This window comes from Coloeus monedula (genome assembly GCF_965178545.1).
Source record: "Coloeus monedula genome assembly, chromosome: 5".
NCBI lineage: Eukaryota > Metazoa > Chordata > Aves > Passeriformes > Corvidae > Coloeus > Coloeus monedula.
The window spans coordinates 31,736,860-31,758,126 of NC_138785.1; the positions used below are offsets into that span (position 1 = coordinate 31,736,860).

The 21,267-nt window shown below is 49.4% G+C and overlaps 1 protein-coding gene across 5 annotated transcripts in view; it reads left to right on the forward strand.

The window, feature by feature from the left end:
• Window positions 1–4,798: 4,798 nt before the first annotated feature.
• The window catches only part of LEF1 (lymphoid enhancer binding factor 1), a gene marked incomplete at both ends in the record, with an annotated part of 69,352 nt that continues 52,883 nt past the window's right edge, over window positions 4,799–21,267 (forward strand). For all 5 annotated transcript variants that reach the window (XM_082282186.1, XM_082282187.1, XM_082282188.1 and 2 more), the window contains 3 exons: window positions 4,799–5,008; window positions 5,873–5,936; window positions 7,405–7,538. In XM_082282186.1, the coding sequence (XP_082138312.1) occupies window positions 4,799–5,008; window positions 5,873–5,936; window positions 7,405–7,538 (408 nt within the window). The remainder of the gene's footprint in view (window positions 5,009–5,872; window positions 5,937–7,404; window positions 7,539–21,267) is intronic.

Here is a 21,267-nt window from a genome sequence, read left to right on the forward strand (position 1 = left end):
TTAGAGGCACAGAACAGGTCCATATTTCTAAACACATCCATACAACCTGAGGCAGCCTGGGGCTGGCTCCCCAGTGATGCTGTGCAGCAGTGGCATGTGCAGGACGCCACAGTGATAACTGCAGAGCCCGGGCTAATCATCACATCCCTGCTCCGGCCCTGCTCACCCCATGTCCTGAAGGAGGAGGATTTATTTACTTCAGAAGGAATTTGGGAATTCAGCCTATGTATTCAACTTGCACATAAATCACGGATGTTATCTAAATGGGGTGGCAAACGCAGACCCAGGGAACACGCATAACTCAGTCACGTTGCCTTGAAAAGGCACCGAAAAGGCTCGATTCGAGAAATTTTAAAACGCAACATTCTTTGTTGTGCTTTGCAGTCCTGAGGGAGCAGCGGGAGCCGGGTGACCACCCCCGCAGGGCCGGGGCTGCTAGGGTGTGCAGGGCGGCGGCGGGGCCCCAGAGGTTCCCGTTCCGCGCCCCAGCTGTGCCACCCCTGCACCGCGCAGCTCAGAAAGGAGTCCCGCTGCCCCTCAGCCGCGGGGTGCGCGCCTGGCCCGCCGGGGAGCCGCGGGACACAGCGGGGGCTGCCGCAAAAGGCGCCGGCCCCCAGCGCACCCACCCCTCGGGGGACCACCCTCGACATTGCTTCCCAGGGGGAGAAAAAACCGCAGGGGGTTTGCCTAGAAAGACTCCCTTCGAACCTCCGAACTGCCCTGTCAGGCGGGAGAAGGGCATTTTTGCCGCCGTTTGCCCGTTTGTCAGGCAATAGAGGAGTTTTGCCCCGCGGGCGCGCAGCTCTGGCCCGGCCGCGCTCGTGGACGCGCTGTCGGGCGGCTCTTCCCGGCGGAGCCCGCTTGGCTCCACAGCCCGGCGGCTTTAAACAAAAGCGTTCGTCTGTTGGTTCGTTGGTTGGCTTCTATTTTTTGGTTTTTTTCTTTTCAGAAAACAACTGCAAGCCCCTTTTGCGAGAATATTTTTTCCCCCTCCCTCCCGCCGGTCCCCCTGACCACCATGTACTCCCCCTGCTCCCCCTTGCCTCCGACTGGCATGCGTCCAGGACAGAGGAATTTTTTTTCTTTTCCCTTTTCTACTATTATTTATTTAATTATTTAATTTCACTTTATTTCCACTGCGCATTTCGGCTCCAGCTCCCCAAACTCTTTGATCTCCCCGGCTGTCTCCTTACCCGGAAGAAAACCCCGGCTCTCTCAGCTGGGAGCTCAGCGCACACGTGGGCGCCCTGGCGCGCCTCCATGCTCCTGCCAAATTTAGTCACACAAAGGGCTCGGGGGGGGGCCGGGGGGGGGGATGAAAGGGGCCGCCGGCGGGACATCAAAGGCGCCGCAGCCCCGCCCCACGCCAGCCCTTCCCTATAAAGGGGGCGCCGGCGGCGGACGCCGCTTCGCACGCGAGAGTGTCCTGTGTCCCCACGCCCCGCTTATTGCGCCCGGAGGGATCGTCAGTGGCACCGCAGCTCCCCCCTCTCCCCGGTCAGCACCCCTGAAGCTCTACGGGGGTCGTCCCGCTGCCCCGAGTGCTGGTGCTCAGCTCGCCCGGGGCCGGTTTCCCCTCCCTGGGTTCGACACCCTCCCCCCCCCCCCTCCCCCGCCCTGAGTACGGGCAAGCCGGGTTGGGCGTCGGGGAGTGCTCGAAATGCGGGTCCCTTCAACGCTGAAATGCAAAAAACCCCAACAAACAGAAACTCCACAACTCCCTCTGAAACGCCGAAACCCACTCAAACAACCGAAAAAAAAAAAAGCAAAACCTGCCCAAAATTAAGAAACAAAGCAAATAAACAAACAAACAAAAAAAACCCCAACCCAAACCATGGGAAAATATAAACTCACACTAAAAGCAAAAGAGAAAAAAGGAAGAAACTCCTAAAGCGAAAAAATCACCCCTACGAAAGTACCAAACGGCGCGGTAGCCGCTCCGGAGCCGGGTGCCGGGCACGGCGGCGAGCGCACTCCCGGTGGCCCGGGGAGGCCGGCGGGTCCCGGGTCGAGAGCAGGGCCATGGTGAGGTGTCCCCATACTCCGGGCCTTGTCCCCCCCCCCCACCGGCCGTGCCCCAAGAACTGCGAGTAAAGCGACAGCTTTGTGTTGTCTCCAGTCAAATCTGACGTTGGAGTTGAGGTTTCCTGAGTTTATCTTCTTGTCATAAATCATTACGGTTTCCACACACACATTCCCCCGCCCCGGTCCCGTCGCCCCCACCCCGGCCCCTTCTTGCCTTCAAAATCCTTCCACCAAAAAAAACGATCCGGGAAAGACTCCAGCCCACGTGAAGGGATGGCGGAGGGGCGGGGGGAGGCTGCTTTTCCAGAGGGACCCGGTAATGAAACAGAGGAGTGGCCGCGCTGCCGGCTCCTCCGGCGGGGTCCCTGCCTGCTCCCGGGCCGCACCGCCCCGTCGGGGGGAGAGGGTTGCGGTGCTCAGCATCTCGCCGAAGGTCTTTTTTCAGAACAGGACCGTCCCGGGGCAGCTTTGCCCGGCCCGGGTGTCCCGTGCCCGCCGAGCGCCAGGAAAAGGAAGAAGGGCGGGAGGGATGCGGAGATGTGCATCTCCGCTCAGGAACTCTCCCTGAGTTGTCTGTCGTTTTCCGAACAACCTCTTCCCCATCGCCTCTCTGCAGCCGTCTCCGAGAGAGGGGGGTCTCCCTACATCTGGGGAGCAATGCACAATTAAGCCCCTTCCCAGGAGTTACATTTCTAATTTCTTTCTTTCTCGATTATTTATTTCACGCACTTGTTCGACTTGGCAAGTGCGTTCCCCGTTTCCCGCTACCTTGCTCCCTTTCTCGGGGTTTGGAGGGTGGAATTTCTCAGCTGGATTTTAATTACCCGTTCGCGGACGATGACGCAGAGCCGCGGGCGGCGGCGTGGGCAGCCGGGCTCAGCCCGCCCGTGTCCCGGCCGGCGGTGCCGCCGTGCCGAACCCGGCATCTGCTGAAAACGGATTGAGCATCCACATGTTCCCGTTCCTCCGGCTGCCGGAGCTTGAAGGTTTAGCAACCTGACGGGGCATGTGCGAAGCACCAAGCACACTTTTCCGATGCCAAAATACTGGGAAGTTGTTTCCTGCAAAATGTGCGCCCACCGCGTTCGCAAAAAAAAAGTTGCGGATCCTGACGTTTCCCAAGCGCAGCGCCTGCTTTTGTCTGGATGATTTTTTTTACTGTGCTCGTGCCCTGTTGCAGGGCGATGCCGGATCAGCCGGGAGCTAACGGGGCAGCGCGGTGCTGGAGGAACGGGACAGGGTGGAGGGGTGAGCCTCCGTTACTGCTCTGGCTCCATTTACCGGTCCGAAACTGGGACGAGCTCACCGCGGCGGGTTTCGCCCTGCCTCTCGGGGGCTACTACTCGTTTCTGCCGGGAACTTGCTGGATTCAATGGGGATGTCTTAATTCTGCCCTTCGTCCGAAGCGGGCGTGGGCAGAGCCTGGTCAATCCCTCGCATACTTCCCACACCGGAGCAGCGCCATGTGGCGATGGGGAAGGCTCAACAAAGCAGCCCTAAAAAAGCAGGTCTGTCCGCCCTTCCCGGGGATGCAGCTAGTGACTGTGCCCTCCTCGGCGGGCTTTCGGCTGGGGAGGGACAGGAGCGGCAGTGCCCCGGTGCACCCCCCGCGAGCCGGACACCCGTACACACAGGCACAAGTGTGCATGTAGACACACACACAGACACAGGGACACACAGAGAGGCTACTCCGCGCAGCCAGAGCAAAGTTTGCCCGGGGGCAGCCCCGCTCCCGCTCCCCCCCGCCCCCTCCTCCCTCCCCGCTGGCGCTGGCCCCGGCCCCATCCTCTCCCCGCCCCCGCCGCCCGGCCCTCCCGGCCCGGACACGGTGTCAGTCACGGCGGCGGTTCCTTTCATCTCCACCGCCCCCGCCCCGCCCCGCCCCGACGGCGGAGGGAGGGAGGGCGGGAGCGATGCTGAAGTTGCGCTGCCGCCGCCGCTCCGCGCCCCACCGCCGCCCCCCGTGGGGCGCCGCGCCCGCTGGCTGCGGCAGGAGGCCCCGCACCGGGCGCTGAGCGCGGAGGCGGCCGGGGGCGCCGCGCCGACAACTTTTTCCCCTGCCCGCGGGCGCGGAGGGAAGCGGGGGGGACATCTCCCCTCCCGCTCCATCCCTCCCCTCTTGCTCTCCCTCCCTCCCGGGGCTGTTTCTTTCTCGGCCCCTCGCCCCTCGCGGTGCCGCCGAGTCGAGTCCAGCCGTGCCCGGAGCCGCGGACGAAGCGGCGGACAAAGGCCCGGTGGGTGCGCGGCACGGGCAGCGCCGGCCCCTTCCCCCGGGACGCCCCCTCCCCCTGCCCGCCTCGCCCCAGCCATTTTAACTCGGTCCCGCCGGGGTGGTGGCAACTTCACTCGGAGGCGAAACGCGGGCGGGCTCCGCTTCCCTCCGCGTCTCCTCGCCCTCAGGGTGAGCCCGGGTCCCGGCGGGGGATGGAGGGAGGTCGGGTCTCCTGGGGGGCGGTCCCTGGCGCGGTCGGGACACAAGCGGGCGTATTTCGACCTACTCCGGCCGTGCGGCGCGTCGGGGCGAGGGTCCCCGCGACGTCGGTGTCGTGCGGAAGACGGGGTACCTCGGCCCCGAGGGGGCGGGCGGACAGGCGGGGGTCTCCGGCTGCCGAGAGCAACCCCGAGGAGTTCACGGGATTTTTCCTTCTTCTCTCCTCCTTCTCCTCCTCTCTCCTCCTCCTCCGCCCTCCTCCTCCTCCTCCCCCCGCTGCTCCTCCCGCTCCCCTTCCCGCGGCGGGCCGGCGGCCGCAGCAGACGCCGCGCTGCCGTGAGGATGCCGCAGCTGCCGGGGGCCGGGGGCGGTGGGGGGGACCCGGAGCTCTGCGCCACCGACGAGATGATCCCCTTCAAGGACGAGGGGGACCCCCAGAAAGAGAAGATCTTCGCCGAGATCAGTCACCCCGAGGAGGAGGGCGACCTGGCCGACATCAAGTCCTCCCTCGTCAACGAGTCCGAGATCGCCCCCGGCGCCAACGGGCACGAGGTGCGCGGCCGCGGGGGCTCCGCGGGGCAGCGCGGACGGAGGGGGCGCGGGATGCCGGAGGGCTCCGGCCGCCCTGGCGGGGGAGGGAGCTTCGGCGGGGCACCGGGGAAGCCTCTGTCTTCCAAATTTCTCAAAAGAAATCATCCTACCCCAAAACCTGTCTCCAGAAGTGCGTCGCGGAGAGCCGGGCGGGCTCCGCGCTCTGGGATGCGCTGGAGGGGCTGGCCCCTTCCGCGCTTCGGCCCGGGACGAGAAAGTTGCCGCGAGTTCCCCGACGGTGCAGTGGTATTAGACCTCAAGCAGCCATGAAATTTCCTCAGTAAAATCAGCGGGGTCGGAGCATTAGCTATAAACTCTTTAAGGGATTTGCATAAAACTGTTTGGGAAGAAATTCCCGACTCTAAAACAACTTCAGGGCGAGCGGACAACTTGCCTTTTTAAAAATCTTACTTAATTTTTTTCTTTTTTTATTTCCTTTTTTTTTTTTTCCTAAAGATCTGCTAAGGAGGGCAACTTGATTTTCATCATAATTTTTGGTATCTTTTTACCAAGAGCGTTTTGACCGCCAGAGTGCCAAATATTTTCCAGAAATTATCCACTTTCATTAAATGCAGGGTGCTTCTGCTAGAAATGCTTTGCAAAGCCATATAGTTATTCATGGTGTCATAAAACAATAGTTTACACAAACGTTTCTGGTACAGTTGCCTTCCAAGCGATTTAAGAGGAAAAAGAAAGATGTTTATCTCGTGGTCTTAACTTCTTTCTTCCTTCAAGGAACTGTAGCAGTGTGACTGATAAACGAGCATCCATACAATGACTTTTCTTCTTTTTCTTCCTTTCTGATGGTGGATTCCTTGTGGTCAGGTTTCCAGGCAGACTCAAGCACAGGATTCCTACCATGATAAAGGCAGAGAACACCCCGAGGAAGGTGAGACACGCACAGTCCTGTCTTGCAATATTGTCCCTCTGTGACCCTCCACACAGTCCTCAAACTGAACTTGGTTTCTTTTGGAAAACATAAATTTAGTGTCTTTTGGGGGAGAGGGATGCCAGAGCGCTTTCAAAGCGTATTTAAAAGGGAGATGAACGTGCAGCGCGTTTATCTTGAGTGACCAAATGGTATTTCTGTTGTTTAGGAACTGATAAGTAGGCCAAATGGATCTTCACTGAAGAAATAACTATTTTTAGGATATCAGCTTAAACACATCTATCTCTTTGCTCATACAGTGTGCAGTTCTGTTCAGAAACCCTCTGCTTTTCTCCATTTAAGTGACAGCCAAAGTCTGTCACTTAAATGTCCTCTTTCGAATCTAAGTATGAACAGACCTCCTACATTTTTTAATGTACCGACTGGTTAATTTTGATTGAGAAGGACAGAGAAAATAGCAGAGTTCACTGAATATCATTTAGGAAGCTGGACACGCGTGCAAAGAACGTGTGCTTTGAAGGATGGGAGATTATGTTTAAAATCAAATTCTTATCATCGCAAACTAATCCAGATTATAAATTCCATATAAAGACAGACACAGTTAAGTCCTGGTGCTTGCCGGCACTCTGTGGCCATCTTCCTCCAGATTTGTCATTAAACAGCCTAAAAGCAATGATGTCTATGCTCAAAGCATTTTGGCAGTGAAGGGGAGGTGATCAGCTCTGGATAGTTTTCTTTTCAGCTCTGCATCTTCTTAAAACCTCACTTTCAAATAGTAACCTTGTCAATGGGCATGTAGGTGGGAGATTTGTTCATCCCCATTTGCAGGACCTGAACCCAAACACTTCATTTTCCTACAAATAGCCTCCCTCATTTGGCTTCCTTCTTGACTGTAGTACCATGTGTGCTCAACAGCCCCCCTCCCAAATTGTTAGGATCTCCTTCCAAGCCACCCCCTGCCTTTTAATTGTTCCCAATGAGCATAGCCAGAATGAATTGTTCGCTGCACACACTGGCTCAGCAAGAGAAGGAAACTATTATATCTAGTTATCACAGCCTTGTCCTCCCTTTCCTAACAATGATGTTGGAAACCCACACTGGCAATAATTCTGAATCCAAAAATCCTAGAGGCATGTATAAAATCGGGGAAAGCTGCTACTTGAGAAATGTGATGTCATTGCTAATGTGTCTACTTTGATTTGAATGTGTACTAGCAAAATGAGGCTATTCTGTGTTTTAAACATAAACTCCTCACTGAGAGTACTTGCTCCTTTAAGAATTAACTCTTCCTAAAAAAAAATTTATTACAAATTGCTTCGTATTGCTTTCTGTCAGCAGTAATTTCCATGAGTAAGGAAATATTTGCATGCAGAACATTTTTATATATGCACAGTACCTATTTAAGTGCTCTAACTCATGAGAAATGCATATGTGGGGAATAATGTAATCATTGTTTCGTCTTCCATAGGAAAGCATCCAGACAGTGGCTTATACAGCAAGGGACCATCATACTCTGGTTATTCTGGGTATATCATGATGCCAAATATGAATAACGACCCATACATGCCTAATGGATCTCTGTCGCCACCCATCCCCAGAACAGTGAGTTATCTCTTCCAAAGGCTGGTTTTGGCAAGCTGGGTTTCCTCCTCTTTGGTCTGCAGAGTCTGTTTACAAGGGGGTCTTTTGAGTAGCTTCAGTGACGATGAAGGTTGAGCTTCTGCTGTTCAGAGCCTCTGTCCAGTGGAGTTTGAGAGTCTTAGAGGTGTTGGTCGTGATCGCAGTGGAAAAGCTGAGATTAATGTCTGTGAACAGGGCTGGGGGCTTTGTGGGGGGAGCCCTGGTTTACAACTGTAGGATAATGTATGGCAGAATGATGTAAATGCCGTCTTTGTAGTGACTGGGACAGATGTGAATTTTCTGGCTTTAACTCTTCGTTTGTTGAGGAAAATCAAGGGCTGGAAGCAGAACTGCTAAAGTCGCATGTCAGTAAGATGAGAAGATTGGATTTTTTTTTTTTTTTTTTTTTGCCTTCAGATGTGGCATTGCTCTTTGCTGATTGATATTTATTTCCACCATCAGTTGGTCTGCGTGAAGGCTTTATCTATCTGGCAGCATTGCTTTGAAACATACCCTGTATCTTCAGCCAGAAATTGTGAAATGGTCGTTTAGGAATTAATGTCAACCATGATGCAGTAGTTACAGCTTTTCCTTACATTGTGGCGAGCACTGATTCTTCCAGGTTGGTCCCTCTGTTTCCATTGGTGTAGATGCATGTTTAATGGATTTTAATGTACTTTTAATTCTGGATAGTCAATTCCCATATATTTTTGTAAGCCTCTTGGTATGTATATAGAGCAACGGAGAGGCAGTATTAAAACGAGCTGTGAAAATTATATTAGTAGAACCGGAGTGGAGCGGGAAACAATTTGCTTGTAGGCATCCTGCTGGAAAAATGCCGCTGCCGTTGTGCGTGCTGTGATAGGAGAAGTTGGATGCTGTACCTTCCCTGTGACAAAGCAGTTTTCCCTCGTACTGGATCTTTGATTTTTTACTTGGAGGTCTCTGTCATGGCATTGTTTTGTTCTCTGACGTTCTTGATTTTTATTCAGGACTGTGGAATTTGACTTCAAAAACAAAAAGAAGGGGGCCTGATCTGTACTGGTAATTTGACAGCAGCAAAAAGTGTTAAATCAATGTATATTTCGAGTTGGAATGACAGGGTGCTTTGGCACTGAAAAACACACGGATCTGCATTTGAAAGACGCAAGAACTCATGCAATACATTGCCTTCTATAGCTGTGGGGGGTTTTTGTGTATAAATTCCAGTTCAGAGGCCTACAGCCATTTAGGGTGAAGCATGATGATCACAGTCTGTTGATATTTGTTGTTGTAAATGCTGTTCTACAGAAAACTTCTGTTTGGATGTATCATAGGGAAAAACATGCAGCTTTTCAAGAGGCCATTGAGACTCAAACCTGCCCCTTGGAGGACTAGGAAACTTCCGACTTTTGGGTTTTTGTACCCCCTCTTTGCCAAGTTACCTTCGTAACAAAGTCCTGAGTGCTGGTGCATGGCTCGGAACAGCCAAATCCAATTTAATTATTCAGTGGATATTTTTTCCATATATGCATGCCGTGGGGCTGCCACTCTTTGTAGATCTGGCATCAATGCCCTCAGAATATCATCTTGCAGAGGCTCTTGTCTCAGGTACTTGAGGAACTGCCCTTTGTGGGTACGGTAAAGGGGAGGAAGGGGGAAAACGCATCTTGTTTTCAATTGTAAAGCTGCCTGCTGAACATCTGAGGGTCTAATTTAGTTCAGTACTGCTCTTGCATGTTACAGCAGCACCACTATTTCAATAAAACAGCGCTGTTGCAGGGCTGCAATGTTGACATAAGCCTGGAGTTCTTTCAGTTTAACCACAAGGCTACACGCTTGAGTTATTAAATAATTTTTTTGTTTAATTGAACTATAATCTTTGTTAGGCTCGTAGCTGACAGTCGGGTTTTGATGCGCGCGAGATCAAAACGCGGCATCCCGGAGGTGACATGCTCGCTCGCTCCACGCCTTACCGCGGCCCCGGCGCCGCGCCGCGCTCACCTCTGTGCGGTCCCAGACGCTGCCCTCCAGTTTGGCTCTGCCTCCCCTTTCCAGGGCAGCGTGCCGGGGCTGGGGGCAAGGAGCAGCTGAGAGCAGCAAGCACTGGAGGCAGAGGTCTCCCCTGGGGTGTCAGTCCCCAACCATTTGTGCCTGGTGTGTACCTGCGCCCTGCTATTTGCATGACAAAGACGCTTCTTGATGATGCATCTGTTGCCTGGAGGTGTTAGCCAGGATTAAAAAGGCGCCCTGGGGCACTGAATCTTTTTCTCCACCTTGGAAGGACCCGCTGTCGGCAAACTGCCCCGGGGATGCGCTCCTGGGGAATGGCGTCCAGACACAGGGCAAGGACGCTCTATGAGGAGAGAGAGAAAAGCTCTAATGGAAAGGGGAAAAGTTACTCTCATCCCCCATATGTAGGGGAAAAAAAAACCTTTCCTTTTTTTAAAAAAGGCAAATGCTGTAGAAGCTTGCTTCGTAAAATTAAAAGTACAAATCTACAGTCAGACACAACTTGACTAATAAACCAGAATAAAAAACCATGGAGTTCTAATTTCAGGGCAGCTTTTGGAAGGGAGAGGGTGTTTGAGAAGGATTTAGATTCTTCCAAAATCTCTGTGTTAGAGAGGTCTTGTCCTTCCCATTCTCCTCCTCCAACTTTTTTTTTTTTTTTTTTCTTATTTTACTGGCAACCGATATGCTTTTTCCAAGTTGTATATGTAGGAGCAGGAGAGTGTTAATTGCGAGTTCAGGTAGGAGCCTCGTGTCGCAGTATGTGTTCTTATCAGATAGGTGGCTAAGTGGAAAAGTGAAGCAGTTGGTTGAGGTGGCTGCAGGAGAAGTGGCATGTGATAGTACCAAACCGCAGTAACACCTGGTGAATGTGCATCCTGTGTGTTCGAGATATCTTTTGGTGGTTTCTGAGCATGGCAGGGGTACTGAAGATGGGAGATGGAGGCAGATGTTTGTTTTCTAACGTGTGGGTTTTTTCTTTGGTTAGCAAAACTAGTTTTGGGGTGGCAAACCTTTCTTGTCTGTTTGATGGGAACGTGGGAACAGAGGAGGTGACTGAAGAAGGATCATTTCTCCATGTTGTAAATTCATCCAGAGGATAACTTTGTTTCTCCCTCATTCCCCATGAATTAAACTTCCTATGGAAAGATAAGAGGATTTCTACAACCTCCCTTTTGTCTGTTCTTATGTGTTCTTGGGGTCGGGGTTTTTTTCTCCATGGCTCAACCGCCTCTTTGTAGCAGCTGGATGTGTTAAATAGGTCGGAGGATACAATGTACAAACATTTTATGGTAACTTGCAAAACGCAGCACAGCCATTTGAAAATGACAAGGAATTCTTCTAAGAGTTGGATTGCTAGGAACAAGGCAATTGAACTGTGGATATTGTTTCTGCATGTGTGTTTCTGCATGGCAGGGGGTATGGAGTTAGTTCCCATCTTGAAGAGCTGATGTTCTAGAAGATTGGGAGATTAGTATGTGCAGAAGGAAGGATGAGGGTAGAAATAGCAAAAATTAGTGGCTACAGAGCCTCAGTGAGAGGATTTCATTTCCCTAGCCACATCTTCCATTCCTCTGAAAGCTGGCTGATTCACTTGCTTGTGGGGAAATTTTGGAGCTCCAAGGGGAATGTATGGGACCTGCAGAAGGATACAAACCTGATTTTTCATTGTATTGTCTTTCCCTGAGAATTTGCTTCTGCTTACTATGCAGTTGTAGGGAATTGCTGGGAGCTGTGGTCAGCTGAAAGCTCCCTGGCCCAATATGAACTAGGCTTTCGCAGTATAGAAGTTGTGGCTCAGCTCCTGCTCCCGTATCACCCACCAGAAAGCTTTGCTCTGATTCCCAGGTTCGCATTGGAGCAGGATGCTCTGGGGGCCTTAGGCAGCTGTGGTCCTGTCGCAGACCTCTCTCTTCCCTCCACAACCCCAGACCCTAGCTGGAGGAAACGTGCAGCCGAGGGGCTCGACAAGCCAGAGCCGCTTAAACAACACCGGAGCTCTGCGGCTTCACCCTGCGCGGCGCACAGCTTCTCAGTGCAGTTGAATGATCCCATTTAGCCCCTAAATAACTTTGAAATCAAGCACAGAGGAGCACAAAGCTTCCTGGCTGTATGGAAGCAGAACTTGACAGAGTGTATTAGTGTTTGCCCAGGGAGGAATTCTAGCACTATTTTCTGAGGAACTCGATGAGTCGTGCCAAATGGCAGCACCGGGAAAGAACAGGAATCTGCTCAGCCCTAATAGTGGGACCTCATTGCTGCAAACGAGTCTCTCAGCTGCTCTGACTCAAGCAATCATGAGTGATCAGTCTAAGATAGGAGTCAGGCCACTGTGAAACATAAACCCAAGCCATGAATGGTCATGGGATGAGTTTTGGTGCTGTTTTCTTTCTCCCACTTAATGAGATGAATCCTCCATTTGGAAAAGGGGGCAGAAGAAGTTAGCACAGTGGCTCTAGGCTGTCCTTGTCTGAAGCTTGGTCTGGTTGTTCCTGACAAGAGCTCCAGGCAGTCTTAGGTATGTAGTTCATTGTTACCGAGATCTTTGGCACATACTGGTGAAGAGAACACCTTTTCAGCTTTTGCTGCCTTCTCCTTGTCACATTGATGCAATTAGCAAATCTATGTAATTGTGAATGGGCAAGGGGAAAACAAAATGTTCTCCTGATATCCCAGTGTAGAGGCAGCAATTGTGTGCGTGTGTGGCTTGAGCAGAGGCATTATCAAAAACCCCACCCATTAGAAATCATCAAAGTTGGAGCTTTTGTAGTGCAATACATGTGTGTGTGTGCGCATGCGTGTGTATGTTTATGTTCTAAAGATCCCTTTTTTTATATATCTAGGAGCTAATTCAATATAAACTTTAAATGGTAAGGCTGCTGCTTACTTTTTAAAGTGGTTTAAGCAAAATGTCATTCCTGTCTCTTTTCCAACTTGATCCCAGCCCAGAAAAAATGTTAATAAGAATAGCTTGTTATGGGCTGCAAGTGCCAAGGAGGATATGGCTCAAGAAGAAAGCCTGAAGCTCCACAGGTTCAGGCATCAAAAGAGGAAAAGGCTTTTTCCAGATAGTTGCAGCACTGCATGGCTGCAGGCATTGGAAAGCCTGGGTACCGCAGGCCTGGCTTCTCCTGAGTACTTAACTTCTGTTTATAGTTAGCAAAAATGCCTCCTGATATGGGAAGGAAATAACCCACACAAAAGCATTTTACTGCTGCTTAATATTTCTGAAGTCCTATCAGATGCATGTGCTTTTTTTTTTTTTTTGCTAGTAGTAAAACACCACATCTCTCAAGAAGACGAAGGTGCAAGAGTCTGTTTTAATATGGACACCAAACATCTTGCAGCCTGAGGTCTGTGTGTTGTGTGTCCCTCTGTGATCTCCTGTGCTGCTCTCACATGGATGGACAGTGATCCAGCATGTGCCTGGTTCAAGGGAAACACTGCTGGGATCCAGACAGTCTGGCCTTGACCTGGTCAAGTCAGGTTGTCCCAGCTTGTGTCCTCCCCACTGCTGCAGGGAAACCATGTGCAGTGACGCTCCAGCTGTGCATGTATGGCTCCCATTTACTCCAAACTGCCCCGTCCTGGGCAGCAGGCATTTCTCCAAGCTGGTTTTAGTTGTAAGACATGTTTGGCATGAGGTCGGTGCTCATCTGGCTGTTGGGTTTGGTTCCTTTCTGCAGGGCACTGGTGGCAGGAGGTGCAGCTGCCTGGCATGCTGCTCCTGCCTGGGCACTTGGGAATTAGTGTCTCTGTTGCTCTGGCCCTTCATAAGCATTAGATTCACTTAAGAAAACTGTATTCAGAATAACTTAATCTAGCAACCCAGTGGCTTCTATTTGAGACTTGGATCTTGTGGATATGTTTATTTAGTTTGAGATTCCCACTTCAAAGGAATCTGTCCTCTCAGCAAGAAAGTAATTGAGCACTTAAATAAAAATACATTCATTGAATCTTTGGGATTGAGCTAAAAGTGCAGTAAGGAGTTAACATGTGCACCAACTGTGCTAATCAGTCAGGGATTGCCTGCTCTCCTAAAGGGGAAGAAAAGGGGCCTGAATGGCCTGAGAGAAACTGGCTGGCCTTCTGTGGCTTCTGGTAGTGGTGTTGCTTGCTGGGGCTTCAGCATGAGATGAAGGACCTGGAATATCTTCACTTGTGATCTTCAAAGTTACCAAGTCCCTTGTGTAGAAGAGCATTTTAATGGAGCTGAAAGGTCAGCTCAATGATTGTTTATTTTCTTTAAATGGCTGTGGATATAGGTAAGGTTGAGGCATAAAATCAATAGGATGAGCTTAGTCAGCGAAAATTACAAGTGTAAAGTTACGGGGCTTTGATTGAATATTTATAAAATCGACAGCTGAACTTAAAAAGTAAGTGTAGTGCTGTCACCAGCTGTAACACATAAACCAGAGAACTGCTTTGGCTAGGAGTTATTAAGCAAGCCAGAGAGGAGTTAATTCCCAAAAGCGTCTGTCTATCCAAGCACTTTCAGTACTGCAGCTCTGTACTTCAAACAGTGCCGCACGAGTCAGCGGGCAGGTCTGCTTCACCCGCACCAGGGCAGGGGGAAGGAGTCCCGTGGGAGCACAGGACTTCATGCAAGCGTTTGCTGTGAGGTACCTTCTGACAGTGCTGGTACTTCAAAGCAGCAGGGTCCATGTGCAGGTGCTCGTGGTGCGAGGCAGCCCCAGTAATGCTGCTTTGGCAAAGAGCAGCAGAAAGCTGCTTGTGTGACCTTTTCTTCTTCCTTTCCCCTCCTCACTTTCTGAATAGGGAAGCTTTAAAACAATTTGAAACAGGCTGGTGCTGCATGTCCAGCACAGTGCCAGGCACTGCACATACCCAGCAGCCCTGCTCTGAGAAACCTGGAACTTGTGGGAGCTGCAATGAACCCCACAGTGTCAGCACAAGGAGTGAGATTGCACAGAATTGGAAGGCATGATGCTGAAATCCTGTGGGTACTGATGACAGCTCAGCTTCACCTCAGCTGACTTGAATGTAGGTCCGGATGGGGATGCAGTCATTATCCAAAAAAACCAGTCTGGAAATGGTTTGATTTATCATGTATGTTCAGAAAACAGGGAAAGGGATAATGGAACTTTTGTTGAACAGTTGAGTTGGCTCAGAGGCAGAGAGCAATGAGCTCTAAAATGCTATCCCTGTAGGCTCTGTATTTCTGAGTAGGCATCCCAGTGACACTGGCTCCTCAGAGCTCTGTAACTGGTCACTTAGCTATGCTATAAGGCTCTATTTCTTCAATTTTCTGCCTTTTTCTGTGTTTCAAAACTGCCTCAGAGGTTTATCTTTGTGACTGTCTGTTGTCTCTCCACAGTTCTGGCATATCTTCTTGCCTTGATCTTTCTTCATCCCTATCAACTCTTGCATTGGCAAGCTTTGTCTAGCATAAAAAAAGTAGAATGTGGAGGTGACGATTAAAGGTGTCACCACTTGTCAAACACAGACCACGCTCTGGGAGAAGGCCTTTTGCCTGCTGATGTGCTAAAATGCAGACAAACTGTGTCCAGCAATGCAAATGTGTTTACTTTGTTAAAATGCCACAATCCAGTGATTCGTTGAGGGTCTCTCTTTTCTGAAGTTTGAGTGATGCTGTATTGGGTACAGGAAGCCACAGTTACAAGTGGTAATTGTGTTTTTTCTTGCTCTTTATTTTGCCCCCTGCCAGTCCTGTACTTCCTTCACTGCAGTTTTGTATCATTGCCATGTGCCCTCACAGTGAGCAAGGTTCTTGCCACCAACCCATGTTCTGTCCCATGCCACAGAATGCCGTGGCACATCTTCCTCAAATAGTTTTTAAAAAGTGGCTTTGTTCTCACATCTCTGCCCTCTCCTCAGTTTAGGCTTTGTGGCAGTTTGTTCCATCCTTGTGGTCTGGTTGGCAGCATTTCTGTATCTTAAGCTGAAAAAACACTTGTGCACAGAAAAGCTGAGGTGAAGCAGGAGAATAGCTGTGCTTGACCCAGTGCAGGGACCCCTCCAAACTGGGGGAGCCTGACTTCTCCCCTGAATGTCTGCATGTGAGTTAGGCCCTGCCAAGTGTAAAAACTGTCCCTGTGTACACAACCAGGTCCTCCTTTTTCAAATACAAACATTACGTGCAGATTCAGCCTCTCAGGGAGCTTTTGGGAGTGGGGTGGGAGCTCACGGGTGGGCGAGGGTCAGGTGTGGGAGCCCAGGGTGGTGGGGCAGGCAGGGGCAGGCCCAGCTCCCCTCCAGCCTGCTGGAGATCAACACAGGAAGAAGCAGTGAGCTCACCCAGCTGACACTGGGAGAGCTGGTGAGGATATTGAGGAAATAAACCATACGTCGAACATTCTACTGGAAGACATTTTCAAAAACTCAAGCGATTATAAAATAGTTTACCCTGAAGAAAGCCCCTTGTTTGGCTGCCCTCTGACTGTAGCATGCCAGGCTGTGTTTTGGTCTGGTTTTTACTGCCTGTTTGCCTCCTGCACACAACTGAAATTCAACTTGAAAAAATAAGTTTCAAATGAACATGTTGGATTTGAAAAATTTGTTACTCAAAACCTACTCTCTCACATATTTTCATGTCTTAAATACCCTTGCTATAGGAAGAAAAGGAAGCTGTGCTGGATTTAAAGAAGAAAAAGAAATAAAACTTTAAAAAGCTTAGCTCTTACGTGTGTGGATTTTTCAGGTTTTGTTGAGACTTTTTTTTTCCTATCTCAGTTATTTTGAGGATATTTCTAAGATAAGAGTGCAGCAATCCTGTTTTAGATGTAAATCTTCAGAAGGAAGGATTGGAATAGGAGAACCACAAGTAAATGCTAATTTATTAGGTGACTCCCCAGACAGTTTGACAGCAATATTGCAAACATTTTTTTTTTTAATAACTGGCAAATATAATCTTATCAGAGTGACCTGTAAGAGGATGACTTCATACTTTGTAATGAGGAAATACTAAGAGACTGTAGGAGAGCTGGTCAAAATACTGCCTTGAAACATTTTTTAGTTCAAGGGTGCTTCCAAAACAACCTGTGTAGCGAGCTTTCCCTCTTTCTTTGACACTTTAAATCCTTCCTTTTATTGCTTTTTCTTTCCAAGGATATGTGTGTAAGTGAGAATAATGCAGGCTAATGGGGCAGAACAATAAATATTCAGTCGGGAAATGTGGTTGAATCAAAGCCGGTTCAGAAACCCCTGTGTTGAGGGCACAGGCAGACTTCCTAGGAGAAGGAGATCTCAGCAGTGGGTTTGTGAAAATGCCCTCCTCCATTAAACGAATCTCTCTGGCCAACATCTAGTGGACAAATTATATTTCAGGTTCAGTAGGAGAAGAGCCTACAGGTGGGTGTTGCATTTTTTTATCTGGAGGTGGTGTGTCACAGTCCAGGAGCCTGTAGCTCACAAGTCAGCCATGGGCTGCCGTTGGCCTTTCTTGTGTTACCTGTGCTTCCTCTCTCTCCTCTGCTGGGTTCTCCCAGGAGGGGAGGGCTGGTTAAACCAGTGGCTGCGATTTGAGCCTAGGAGGTTAAGCCAGGACTGGCAGAGGTGCCTGTGGTAACATAAGCGCCGCCGGTAAGTTATAGCTGCATTGAGGCTGGAGCAAAAGTTTGTGCCTGTCCAATTAAGCATGAAATAGGTAAATTCTGTGCATAATTGCCCAACCTAGAGTGTAGCATGAGGACGTGACCCATGGAAATTGCGGTGCGTCAGTGACTGCCGGCAGATTCCTGGGAAGTATCCCTGGCGCCCAAGCTGGCACTGGGGTTGTGTGTGTTTGTGCATGTGGATGTCCTCTGCTTCCCCGCACTCTGCTCCCAAAAGCAAAGGCACAGTCTGGGAGGAGGCTTCTGCAAATGAGAACCTGAAAAAGCAACATTCATTCAGGGTCTTAGAGGAAGGTGAAGGCAGAGGTGGGAACAAAATTCCTATTTCCTGAGTTCACTTCGGGAATTCACCTGAAAGACAGCTCACTTATAAACATATGTTTCTTGGGTTGGTTTTGGTTTGGATTTTTTTTTTTTTTTTTTTTTTTTGGAAAGAAAACGAGAAGCCTGAGAAAGTAAAAAACCAAGATGTGTGTGTTAGAGGGAGGAAAATAAGAGTATTAAAGCCAGTGCAGATAGGAAGAAAGTTTGTGTCAGTGCTGGCTGTGGCTGTGTTTGTCACCTAGACTTTGAATGAAGGAGCAAACAATCTACTGAAGTTTCTAAGTAAAAGCAAGAAGGGGCCTAAGAGAACTAGCCCAAAAAAGGTTTTGTCAAAAAACAGACTCTGTTTTCTCATTTTCCCCCCCTGCCGTACAACAGCACCCATATCTTCCCACTTGGTTTTCTGTTTGCTCTCCCCCCCCGCAGGGGACCAGGCTGTTTGCCCTCAGCACCATTATTTTTATCCTCCACTTTTGTCTCCATCCCTCTCAGAAGTTCAGTGCAAACACAATTAGATAACGAGCATGGTGCACTCCCTCTCCTGGGAACCTGCCATTGATTCACGGCTCTTGCACACAATGTGCTGGGGATGGCTGGCCAGGGCTTCTCTGTCAGCTGCCCTGGCACCGGCCTGGTGGGACTTTTGTTGTTTACTGTGGGGATGGGAGGACCTCAGAGCAGCTTTTTGGGACGGCAGCTCGGCAGCAATGGCATCTTCTCTTCCTGTTCCAGCCATGGTGGGCACCTGCTGAGGCCTCAGTGATGTCCGTGCCCTGTGCCTCAGCAGCCTCTGGTGGGAAGAATGGTTTGCAAGGAGGTGCTGGCTTATTTGCAGCTGGAGGCTTTAAACTTTTTCCTGGGCATCCTGAAATATCTTCTGTTTTAATACACTACAGTGCAGCCATTCTGTGATCACTGGAGCACAGCTCTCAGCTTCCTATCTATGCTTCTTAAGCAGTGTGCCCTGGTGCCATTGCCCTCCCAGGTCATTGGTGGCGTTTTCTTTTTGTCTTCACAGCTTTGTAGCTGCAGCCTGTATACTGTGGCCACAGCTGGTGGCTGCATGGTCCCCAGCACCGCAGCCAAACCTAAAACTCAGTTTGTTGTAGTCCTGAAGGTAGTTACCTTGTAGGGATTTCAGTTCCTGATTTCAGGAGCTGGTGAGGTTTGTTTTAAGGGTCACCGGCTCTCCCTAATGTGGTTACCAAAGAACCCTGCACGAGGAGAAGCTGTGCCTCTGACTGGGCACGGAATGATGCCTGCGCAAGTTTTGGAGTGGGCTGCACGGGCTGAAAACCTGACGGACAGCCTTCAGGTGCCTCTTTTGGGCTAAATAGTGTCTCTTGAGTTTCACTGAATAGCTGCAAAAAAGGAGCAAGCTTTCAAGAAAGAGTATCAAGTAGCAAGTGAGTCCTCTATAGATGAACACAAAAGTCTCCGGAAGGGAAAAATTAGCAGTAATTACAGTAAAATGTACTTTTTCATCATAGTAATGGTTTGACGTTGAAAGGTAGGGTTGCAGCATCATGCAAAAGTTATTTTTCTGCTGTGTCTTCATAGTGGTGATTGTTTTGGAGACCTTTGCAGTGCTATGCATGTTACTTGCTCAGTTTCTGGAGGCTGCCATTCGTTTCCAGATACTTGAGACTCCTTGTGGGATAGGGAGAAGTTGAATTATCTGCCCTGCAGATAATGGCAGCAGATCTCTCTGTTTACAGTGACTGCTTCAGCTCTCTGTATCTTGCCACTCTTTCCTCTGTGTTGCTTTATGAGCATCCCTCTGCTTATCAGAGTGAACACCAGAGCCACAAAGAATTAGTCCTAATTTTAAGAAGCAGGCTGTGCAGAGGAAGCAGTAAATTTGCTGGGGACGGCAGAAGAGTAGAAGGGGGAAAAGCTCCAAAACCTTGGATTACCACAGAAAAGACTTCTGTCTTGATACTAAAAAAACGATAAGCTTTTACATCTTGGTAAAGAGCTTGCTACGTTTGACTCTAATTTCAGCCTCGGTATGGTTAGTGTGTTAAGGAACAGTCAAAGTGAAAATGAGACAGTTTCCCAGCCTTGAAGTGACAGGGACATAAGCTCTGCGTCCATAGGGAGGGAGGCCAGATCCCTTTGCTGTTGTCTTTGAGTCGGGGTTTTAATGACTACAGGGAGGAAAGGAGTGTTAGTACAGCAGAACAAAAATGATACAGCTAAGAGGAAATTATTTTTATTGCTAATACATGGGTGCTCGTAATGTTTAATTCTTTACAGCTTATGCTTTATTTGCACATTCTTCCTTCCTCACCACTCTGCACACTGTAGCAGCAGGACCATATTTCAAAATTACTGCTCTTAAAGGCTCCTATTCAGTGGTTTTACCATGAATAAACATATTTGTCAAAGTTGCCCTGGTGCTCAGACTGGGCAGCACAAGCACACAGAGTGGTTCAGTTGCTGTGTCCTCCCAGGCTCTTCTTGCATCTTTCTTATCCTCCCTCCTTTCGGCTGATAGGTTTTTAAAGTTCCCTGAAAATATTTTCTCGGGGTAATGTAGATGTATGTTTGATTAAAATTCAGGACAGTCTTTTCTTGATAGAAATTTACTTTTGTTTTCCCTAGCAAAGCCAGATGAGCAGAGAGGAGGAGCGTGGGAGCTTTTGATGCCCCTGGAAATGATATTGTGGCAAGAGTAGTTTTAAGGCAGCCTAAGAATTGTCTGCATGACTGGAGGAGAGAGAGTCTTAAATAAAGCTTTGCAGTATTTTATACTTTTAGGTCATTATTTATCTTTTTAGATAATTAATGGAGATTTAGTGTTTGTCTGCCATGTGCTGTGTGTCTGGTTTAAGGTAAGTGAACTACTGTCAGTTTGCTACAAGGAGCTGCAGAGACAACAGCTTAGGCGTCTGCATTATTTTCCTTTGCATCAGGTGCTAAAAGTCACTAAACGTACTGTGAGTCACAATATTTTTTCCCAATTTGACTCGCTTGCCCAATCGTATTTTTACTTCAGCCTTTAGGCTTGAAAAAGCATGTGCATAATCAGTTCATTTTGTGTGGTCTAGGCTATAAAAATGCCCCCTCTGTTCTTTCCATATGAAAAACGTGTTTTTAATTTTGGGGAACTTATATAATTTTCTGTGCTTTCTTTTGTATCTCAGATTAAAAACAAATGCTCCCTTCCCCTAACTTTGCATGTTCCAATTATGGAGTTGTGAAAATAAGTCATCCTTCAGCTTTTGTTACTTTAAAACAGCTATCGGTGATGTCAGAGTCAATACTAAAAGCATTAAGAATGCTGGCAGAATGTAATGCAGCTGCAATCCAACATGATGTTGGAAATGGGGTTGAGAGCATAAAGGCTTTCCATATTCCCAGGGCGCACAACTGCTCGCGGCCTTGGCTTTGATCTCTTCAAAGGCTGCTGCCTCCTCCTAGATGGAGAGACTTGGCTGCCACTCGCTCGCATTGAAAAAAGGCAGAGGTCTCTATTCAGGCAGAAATCAATCACTGTGCAGAAACAATTATGTGTAATTCAACCATCATGAAAACAGGGTGAGATTATGGGTTTGTTACCTGAGTGACTGCGTGGAGATGGGGAGCAGCGGACGCGGGAGTCCTGCTGACATGCCACATCTTGATGACAATTATAGACACATGAATGATGTGGCGGGCGGGGGCGGCAAGATGACAAATGCTGGTCACGCTGTCCAGCAGAGCAGAAAATGAGGTTACAATTGGGAGATAATGTTTGCATATGTAACCATATTTCAGCAAGCTGGGCAACTTCAGGGAATAGCAGAGACTGGCGA